General features: G+C 40.2%; 1 protein-coding gene across 1 annotated transcript; it reads right to left on the bottom strand.

Moving 5' to 3' along the window:
* Nucleotides 1-707: 707 nt before the first annotated feature.
* arf6b (ADP-ribosylation factor 6b) lies at nt 708-5,321 on the bottom strand. The gene is made up of 2 exons (XM_083682759.1): nt 5,209-5,321; nt 708-5,013 (listed from the first exon to the last, which is right to left on the bottom strand). Exon 2 carries the CDS (start codon nt 4,335-4,337, stop codon nt 3,810-3,812), a length of 528 nt encoding a protein of 175 aa, XP_083538885.1. The 5' UTR covers nt 4,338-5,013; nt 5,209-5,321; the 3' UTR covers nt 708-3,809.
* Between the last annotated feature and the right edge of the window lie 4,905 nt (nt 5,322-10,226).

Here is a 10,226-nt window from a genome sequence, read left to right on the forward strand (position 1 = left end):
GGGAGTTCTACAATGCTTGTGCAGGCCAGTATGACAACCCCATTTCTCTCTTATTCAGAGTAAAAGCCCCACTCTATATCCTCTAACTCATCAGTGGTGCTAAGAATAGTGAACACTATTTTGAAACCAGACCACAACTCAATTTCTCACAACTCATCTCTGGACCTTTACCCTACCCCCACCCCACCCCACCCACACTGCAACTGACCACAATGACCACTTCCTCTCAATGGTCATTCAGCGCCACTGAAACCCCCTCCTGTACAGTGCCACAGAAACCAAAGAATGGAGACTGAAGGACCTACTGCATGCTTATGACAATGAATATTTTTAAATGTCAGTTGGATTCTAGGCCATTTTTGCTTATAGAATAGAAATTTCCCTGATAAACTTTCTTAATTGGTTGGCATATATTTACTTGGAGGTAAATACAGATTAAGGGATAGATTTACAGGTGATGGGACGAATTCTCATTCTTCTCAGATGCATCTCATACCAGTTATACTGCTATAGCCTTGCTAGGCAGAAAGAAAGAAATGTTTCTGGTAATTGAATCACCCGTAGGCGTTTTCCGAGTCTTGATTTAATGAGTCATATTGAAAAGTTGTTATTGCAAGAGTCCAAAGAGTAGGCCCAGAGTAAAGCCTCAACTAACAGACACACAGACACATACATGATTAGCTGTTGAAGGACCAGCAGGAGCTTATCTGGTTGGCACACAGTGAACAAGGGCACCAAGGCCATCAACTGTAGTCAGCCTATTAGCCCAGTTCACTGAACCTGGAGTCTGAAGCCAGAGTGGAACAGTGGACAATTTACAATATTCACAACCAAGACAAGACATAAACCGACATTCAGTTGAATTGCTTACTGATTCTAACTAGAAAGGACACAAAAAAAACAGACCAAACCTCAGGAGATTTTCAAAATGATACAGGAAAATATCAAATGTTTGTGTGGCACTGAAAATATTTCCAAACGGTTTTGATCTTTGTTTTGTACTGAGCAGGAACCAATCCTAATTCAAGGACTGAGAGGGCCTGTTTTTTTATTTACAGCCTTTTTGAACCACAAGCAAAGACAGGAAGTAACAGCTGACGGCACAGCGTCAGTTCAATATGGCACAAAAACAAGCAAGCACAGAATTCAGAAACAGCTGTATTGCTCCAACATTTGTGCAGCCACCCAACCCCCAATGCAGACAAGTCATGTGGCTCAGTAGTTGTTCCACTGAGACCAGCAGTTGGACTTCCTGTTTTGCACATGGGGTAAAGTTAAAAACATTCATTTTCCCTCATTCAATGGTGGCACTAATGACACTCATCTAAGGGTTGACTCTGTAGCCTTCATCAACAGTGTTTGAAAAGTCCCAATGCAGCACCAGGAAGACATCATGTTCCTCACAGAGTCACATAATAAAAGTTAGGAGAATTAATTGTTACCAAACCTTCATGATGTTCATACTACAAAAGAATACTGTAACACTGTAGCCCGATGTTGTTTTTCTTTGCTAATGCACAGCTCCAGAAGAAAGACCCTACATTCTTGCTAGAACCCTCCGATTAATTTTGCCACACCTAAAACCACAGCTTTGAAACATCTGACATTTAACTCAAAGTAAGACATTTTTGAGCAGGACTTTTTCTTATGGATGTGTTACACCTGCTGTCTGAAAAGGAACAATGTACAGAGAGCAGACTTTCAGTTAAGGTAGGAAGGTTTATGTATTTTCACAATAGAAAAGCAGTCAATAATTAGCCAATTATGCTGCTGTCTTGAGCATGCTTCACCTTCTTGGTCACACTTGACATTATGTTGCCCCCATACCTGTTTAGTAACTCTGTAATTACAGTGACATTATATTAACATGCTGTTACACAATACATGTCGCTCTGCAATTATATTCATGGAATCGAACGGTTTGTGTAATTACACCGTATTACAACTTGTATAATAACAAAGCATTCAAATCCATACCATGCAATTACCGCATTATTAAGTAACGTGCCTATATAATGCAGTTTCTAGAGTAATTGCTGTGTTACAATACAGGTATAATCAACTTAATGTAAAGTGTTGACATTCTTTCCTATAATGGATTTATGAGTACTAAGGATGTTGATCAGGATATATGTCCAAGATGTTGATTTGATAGGGACTCAAATATGACCTGGTTATGGAGATCAGTCAAATGAATAAAAGTAAAACGAATGTATAAGCTTTGGCGAGCCTACATCTTTTCATACCATTTACACTAAATCATTTGTAATCTGGCTTCAAGCTCTGTCCCTACAAGAGCTGCGTTCCATTCATACGTTTTTGTCAAAACAAGAGAAATGACACATTTAAAATGACTTTTTTAATTAGACATTACAATGACATTGTTCTGTACATGGTTCTCCAAGTCAACATCGGAGTAAGAGAGCTGAACCAATCGATGACTTCATCATTTCACCAGTAGGCAGCTCTCTGCATGACAGGTCAACTCTACTGTAGGGTTACTGTACTTCTGTACACATGCTGCAGATATAGGCTATAGGATATCAAAAAAATCTCACTTTCTGAGACTTAGCAATGGTAGTAGGCCGAGAACTCAGAGCTGAATAACATTCCTTTGGAAATATTGAGTCAATTGACTACACAACCATCAATGTTACCCATGAACTAAAGCCGCATTCTGAAAAGCATGTTTGAATTACCAGAGGCCTGTTTAATTGATGCTTGAGCACAATTTGGAAATAAATGTGAGAATACAAAAATGGTCAACTTATTCAGCATACAGCCCACCATAGGGGAATCACTTTGTGCAAATGGGTTGGGTCTAAAACACGATGTCTGCAAAGTAATCATTTTTGTTACAACAATGTCCAGAATGTTGACAATGAAATGTACGCTACAGCAATACACATTTCTGTATTAAAACACGTGAAATACACGGTGGCGAGGTTTCCCCAAAACAAGCTCAAAACTCTGAAAAAGACCCCGTCTGTTATTCAGTTGCAAACCCAAAAGTATCTTACTGGGGATAGTTAACCCAAATTACATAATTCTACATTGGTTCTCTTACTTTGAAACCAGTGTATGGACAAGGACAGACTGACATGTTTGTTTACCTGGCCACGGCGACCAGCGGCTAACCTTGCATGTTCTAAACAAAAACATGGAGTCAATGTCCTCTGAATTTGCATGTTTTACATTTCTTGCAGAAATCATCTCACGGTAAGGTTGTATGATTTCAATGCACTTCAAGATGATTTCGGTATGAAATGTCAACCATGACAGCTTGTGGGGACATGACTTAGGGTTGGAAAATGGGCTGGTATCAGTGGCTAGGTAAACAGAGCCTGGGTTGCAGTTTGTCCTCCATAAACTGCTTTCAAGGTAAGAGAACAAGTAATTTTGTCATTTGGGTTAACTATCCCTTTACAGGCATGAATGAGAATCAAGCCTTAACCCAAATGAACAGATAGAAATCCAGCTCCATTAGAAAATATATAAAAATGGGATAAAGAATAGGCAAAGGAGGTAATCTCTGTAGTTTTGGATTATGAACCCATTTAATTGATATTTATCAAGCGACAAAATGAATTAATGTGACAGGCCTGCTACAGAGTAAAGCAAACTATAAGCCAGCAAACCCGGTTTATAAAGATAAATTAGTTATAGGGTCAACAAAGTAATCAAAATAAACGGAGATAATCAAACTTGTCTTTATTATATTCATTTGAGAAGTAAAGTTATTTGTTACTTGCCTCAATTTGACTTTTTTTTGTAGTTTTTGATCTAAAACAGTCATCATCACTCAATCATTAAGATTTGTAATTTGATGTTAGCCATGTCAACCCCTCATATAGTCCGTCGCCTGTGGTCGCACAGGAGGGCTGAACATACCAATTCCTATCTCTGATGCGGGTCAATCCTAGTTTCTCTTGGATTTCGTGCGGCTTCATGGCATCAGGCAGGTCTTGCTTATTGGCAAAAATCAAGATGATGGCGTCCCTCATCTCGCGGTCATTTATGATGCGATGGAGTTCCTGTCTGGCCTCGTCGATGCGATCTCTGTCCGCGCAATCCACAACGAAGATTAACCCTTGGGTGCCCGTGTAGTAGTGTCGCCACAGGGGACGTATCTTATCTTGGCCTCCAACGTCCCACACATTGAACTTAACGTTTTTGTAGGTGACAGTTTCAACGTTGAAACCTACAGTGGGAATTGTGGTGACTGACTGTCCAAGTTTCAGCTTATAAAGGATTGTTGTCTTTCCAGCAGCATCAAGTCCAAGCATCAATATTCTCATCTCCTTGTTGCCAAATATTTTCGAAAGCATTTTCCCCATCTTGTAAACAGTGCATAAATATTCCGTTCCAAATGTAAAAATGCGTCGGATCCTTTAATATATCCCTTCTTGCTGTGAAAACCAGGCAGGTTTCAATTTCAATGTATCTGCTTGATCGTGAGAGCAACTAGCTAGGAAGAATCAATTGACATTTATGGTTGGGAATAGGGAAGCTCGCACTGTGCCATGTGGGACTTTATCAATGCTTTACAATGTTTCGGCACATAGGAGTGAATCCTATGAGGTGCAGGGGCATTCAAGTTCAAATGAGTAGCATAAATAATTTGAGAAGTAAATACCACGACTAAGAACTTCTTAGTTGTAGCTGTAAAAAAATGTTCATTTTTGTTTCCCAGTCGATTACTATTTGCATCAAATCTCAGGATCAGAAGGGGAGTGGTGGGTCCATTGAAAATGCAAAGAAACCAGAAACAGGCCCTCCCAAAAGCCTGCGGTGCTTCTGACTTCCTCTTGGTGAATGTGTCTCGAGGTCCCCCTTCTTGTCGGGAGCGCCCTTGTTCCTTCAGCACCACCGGCACCGGAGGAGAAAAGCTAATTTCTGCAGCTATTCCATTAAACGTGGCGCTATCCAATCGTTCACAGGAGCCCGTTCCCCTAAAGCTTCGGTGACGAAGCAGGTCATTTATTCGTTCAGGAAATTCCCCTTCTTGTCCCCCTAAAACAGAAGAGAGGTTTGGGAGGAGTGTCAGAAAGCTCAACTTAGCAAGCTAGCTAGCTAACATTAGCTAACGTCAGCTAGCTGCCTATTTCAAGCTGTAATTGTAGTTTAAGGACACGCAAATGCCAGTGAGAGTCAATAGGTTCGTTTCTAGCCTCCGACACAATTCTCAAAATGAAAAATGTGTATTACCTTCCGTTTCCCCCGCCTCTCGGTAATTTCCACCCAGCTTTCGTGTCTCTCCTTCGCTTCTTCAGCCGAGTTGCTGCTGCTCTGATCTACCGGAAAGGTGTGGGTCTACATCACCCGCCACTTCCTCTCGATCATTCAGTCGGCTTGCGCACGAGCTGCCAGGCGTTCGCAGCGCACGCACCGAAAACCGAGATCAGAGTACGAGCAGGACGCCATTTCGGCTCACGTGCATTGTCCAAATGCGGACAATTGATTTTTGCCAAAGTAAATGCCGGGTGCGTTTGAGACTAATGCCAGGGAATTAATTGCATGTCATTGTGCGTGAGTTGTGCAGGGATTCGCAATGATCTGAGTGCCTTGTAGTTGGTGCTGCAGAACCAGAAATAATGCCGCATTGTAGTGCATGATTAGCTGTAACTCACCAACCTCCCCTGAAACATCATATTGATTAGATAGTGAGCACATAGTTAAGGTAATTCTTGAAGACTCTGGAACAGACAACAAACAAGCCTATGAGGCAACTAAATAGCTACAAGTGGCACAGTCACTTAATAGTGTTCAAGATTAGTTTAGAATTGTATGTGATTTATTATTTAGTCAAAGCAGGTAGCCTACAGTTGCAAAAACATAAATATAGGCTATTAATATGAACCGACACTATAATTATCCAAGTGTTGGAGATCCAAAGTGTAATGACACCACCGTGTGGCCGACATTGTAAGCATATCTTTGTCTTGCAGCCAAGAGGCCTCAGTTTACAAGTTCACTGTCTTCTTGGAGCACCAAGTGGTGTCGCTGTCTGTTTTGATAAATGGTGTAAGCCTCTGTGTGGATCCATGCGGGAATGATACTCTCTGTAGTCTATTGCTGACGGGCCCCATGGCCTGTGGGTTGTAGGGGTCTAGTTGGCCCCAGCTAGGCTCCTTGAGGCAGTCAGTTGACAATAGCAGGTGCTGCCATTTTCTGAAGGGTTCAGTCGTCTGGATCATTGCCATGTGTCTGTTCCTTACATCTGCAAACGTCATGGTTGTCCAGGTTTGTTGTTGCCTCCTCCAAACTATGTCCGTCCTAGCACCATCTGGATTACAAAAGTCCAAACTTGGGCTGTCAGGGCTGGGGTGTGATTTCTCAATGTCACTCCTACCTTCCATAGATGTTTCCATCTGGGCCCTTGCACTCCCTGTTCTCCTGCTCCCTGTCTGTGCCTCATGAAGTGTGGGGAGAGTTGAGCTGCATGGAGCCTTTGCCCTGGAACTCAGGGATGAGGTACAGCAGCCAGACCTCAGTCTCCTGAGTGCCCTATGACACTGTCTCTGCTGCTGCTCAATGCCCCGCATACAGTACCTATGCTCTAATTCCAGGCTACGCAGCAGGCCCTTGTGCTGCTGGATTTGGTACCTGTGTAGTCCATGCTTTGTGGCAGTCAATGGCTGTTGTTGCATTTGGATGACCTTTAGTTGATCAACTTTTGGAGGTGATGATTGCACATAGAAGACCAGAAAAACACAGCATCAATTCCCTCATTTGATGTTCCAATAAATCAATGTCTCAATATTTAATGTCATATTACTGATTACTCATTTATGAAAATAAGGAGGCTTTGACTAATACAATTATGTTTTTGAATAATCCAAAAAATTACACTCACTTGAGGATCAAAAGAAACAGCATCCACTGGTGAATTTGGTGATTCACACATCTCTGCCCTCAGCTGCCCTAACCCCACATGAGGATCTTCAAAGTGAAAAGGTTTGTTCTGTCTCTCTCTTTTGAGAGTCTCTCTCTCTCTCTCTCTCTCTCTCTCATCATGTCATCTAATACCCTGAGCCATGTGGATATTTGTGGTCATGTGATATCTTGATAAACTTTATTTACAGCCCTCTGGATTCCAGTCACTTTGTGTGAAGTGGAGCAGATTGAATCCCTGATGGTGGACAGGTGACAGAAAAAAATCCCAGATCCAAAACCAAGTTGTATTAAAAACCTGTAAACCCCAAAATATTGTGATGAGGGACAGTATGACAACAGTCCATTGTTTAGCCACATCTCTCAGGACATTGCTGGGGGGCTAAACAAGTGGCTTAGTGGTTGTTGTGGGGTAAGAAAGAGACAATGACAGACTTGTGGCTATGAAATATTTACAGCAGAGTTCAAATGACTAAAACCTCTGTGAAGAAGACACTGTGAGTGGCTGATCATTAATGTTTCACAAACTGGGTTTCATTCACTGTCCTTCCAAACTGTGGTGTTTAATTATAGAAATAGTGAGCAAAATACTCCCATTTCAGCCTTTCATCAGAAATGTGCATACATTTGAAAATAAATCATGCATTTGATAAATCACTTGCAATTAAAACATGTCATGTTGAAATCTCAAAATTCAATGGATATTGATGTAAAGGGAAATCTGAAGCCATATAAACTGCATGCATCATGGAATATGCCAGAAAAGGAATAACAACCTTATTGAAGATTGAATTCCTCACAAAAAAAAACATCTAAACAATACAGTACAATTTGGTCAATAGGTGTCACGGTTTTTAATGCAAAATAAGTAGGCTAAGAAAATTTGATGATAATAATATTAGTATCTCACTCAGAAAAATGTAATAGGACACTTCAAAGTTTGTCATACAGTATGTAAATTCCATTAGACATGTCTACAAATGCTACTTTGGAGACATGGGTGCTTGTGCGCCATCTACTGGATGGGGGTCGCCAATGCATTTGCACATCTTATTGAAAGTACAGAAGGTAAAGGGGCTTTAGGTTAATTTGTCCCCACAAATGCTTTTGACAACTTTGTTATGGACAATGTTAGAAAAAGTGCTTGTCTGCACATTGATCTTTCATTTTTGGGAAATGAGACCATGACAGCAAAAAGCAGGCAAAAATATCATTACCAGTACATATTATATTTTTATATTAAAAATATTATTAAATATTTTTTCCTGAATTTCCCCCTGGGATAAATAAAGTTTCTATCTATCTATCTATCTATCTATCATATATTTGGTACATATATTTCATACATTTGGTATATCCATTTGGTGAGCTATGCAGTTATCACAGGGCTCCACCTGTCAGTCATTCTGCTGTTTGCCATCTGTAGGAATGCCTGGAGTGGACAGTGGAGCTGTAGTCAGAGTCTTCATGTTTACTTTATAATGCTGAGGCTAGCTCCTCTCTGCCTCTTTAAAGCCGAAATGGCAAGTGCCTCTGTGTTATTCAGATATACAGTACATGTATGTACAGTGCCCTGCGTAAGTAATGGGACAGTGAAGCATTTGTTCTTCTTTTGGCTCTAAGCTCTACAAGTTTGGATTTTAAATCAAACAATTACTATGAGGTTAAAGTAGAGATTTTGAGTCTGCTATTGGTGTCTGTCAACATGAGGACCAAAGAGATGCCAATGAAAGTCAAGGAAACCATTATTAGGCTTCCTTGACAAAAAAAAAAAACATAGCCAAAACTATAGGCTTGCCAAAATCATCAGTTTGTAACATAATTAAAAATAATTAAAAAATCACTCTTGAGCTCAGCAATCACAAATGGGCAGGCGAAGGAATAGATACCATGTATATTATTATGTACCAGAATGATTGCAAGTGGAATGTTTGGAGAAAAAATTATCTGCCCAAGATTTACAGCATACCACCTCATCTGTGAGACATGGTGGAAGGGGTGTTGGTTTCGGCATGTATAGCTGCCACTAAAACTGGCTAACATGTCTTAATTGATGAGGTAACTGCTGCTGTCATACCATTAAATAGCAGCTGAGAATCTCTTTAACCTCATAGTAATTGTTTTATTTCAAATCCAAACTTTGCAGTATAGAGCCAAAAGTCCCATTACTTACACAGGGCACTGAATATGTATACATAAAATAGGGGTATAATTGGTGAAGGCTGCCATGCATGATATTCAAGTTTTCTTTTAGTATTTATTTACATTTAGAGAAACGTTTTGGTCTAGGCCTTCGCCAGTGTCATGCAGTGGGCATACAATAAACAAATGAACTCTAACGAAGTTTTGTCATTATTAAGTCATGTGATAGAATATCGAATCTTTGACAGCACCACACAAATCTGCGTAACACGCCACCTTCTGTCTTATTGCTTTTCTGGCTTGGATTTGGTCTTAATTGGAGGGCTGTCAGACATAGCCACGGGACGTAGGCCTTGGCAGTTGGTACACAGTAACCCTAAGACTCCCGTAACTTTATCACCGATGCACTTCCTTGTATTCTGCAACAATGTTCTTAAGGATAAGACATGGACTGTGAGGATAAGACATACCGTACCCTACACTGTAATCTAAGACAGATATTTCTGTTTGTTTAGGGAGGAATGATTCAATGTGTCTTGCTCTTATTCTGTGTGCACTAAATCACAGAAAGATACCTTTGTTACCACACCCTGTTCTAAAGACTATCTATACCAAAATTCTACAAAGATATGTAAATCACGATGCTCATGTTTCGGAGAAGTGTTATTCCATAGTCTTTTCTTATAGGTTTTCTTAACACTCATGCAGTGTTAAGTCATGGGCCTTGTTGACAGTGACATCATGATTATCATCGTCGAACCTCATAGTAGCTGCAGTCGATAGATAAATAGATAGATATATAGAGATAGAGACATATGAAATGTATGCACTCACTGCAATGTAAGTTGCTTTGGATGAAAGTGCCAGCTAAATGGCATATATATTATTAATTATTATTACACTGTAGCTAAATCACTTAGCAATATTTAATTTAGATTAGATTAGATTAGATTCAACTTTATCTGCACAATGACAATAAAGTTGAATCTAATCTAATCTAATCTAAATTAAATATTGCTAAGTGATTTAGCTACAGTGTGGATGTGATTCTGTGACTTTACCAGTGACTTCATTACCAGTGACTTTAGCCACCCGAGACCAGCAGCCATTCATAGCTTTCCTTCTGTTTTGGGTTGTGCATGTCCAATATAAGCCTTGGTGAAAAATCTCGTTGATGTTTTTACAGTATC

The sequence above is a fragment of the Argentina silus genome (assembly GCF_951799395.1).
Source record: "Argentina silus genome assembly, chromosome: 13".
NCBI classification, from domain to species: Eukaryota; Metazoa; Chordata; class Actinopteri; order Argentiniformes; family Argentinidae; genus Argentina; species Argentina silus.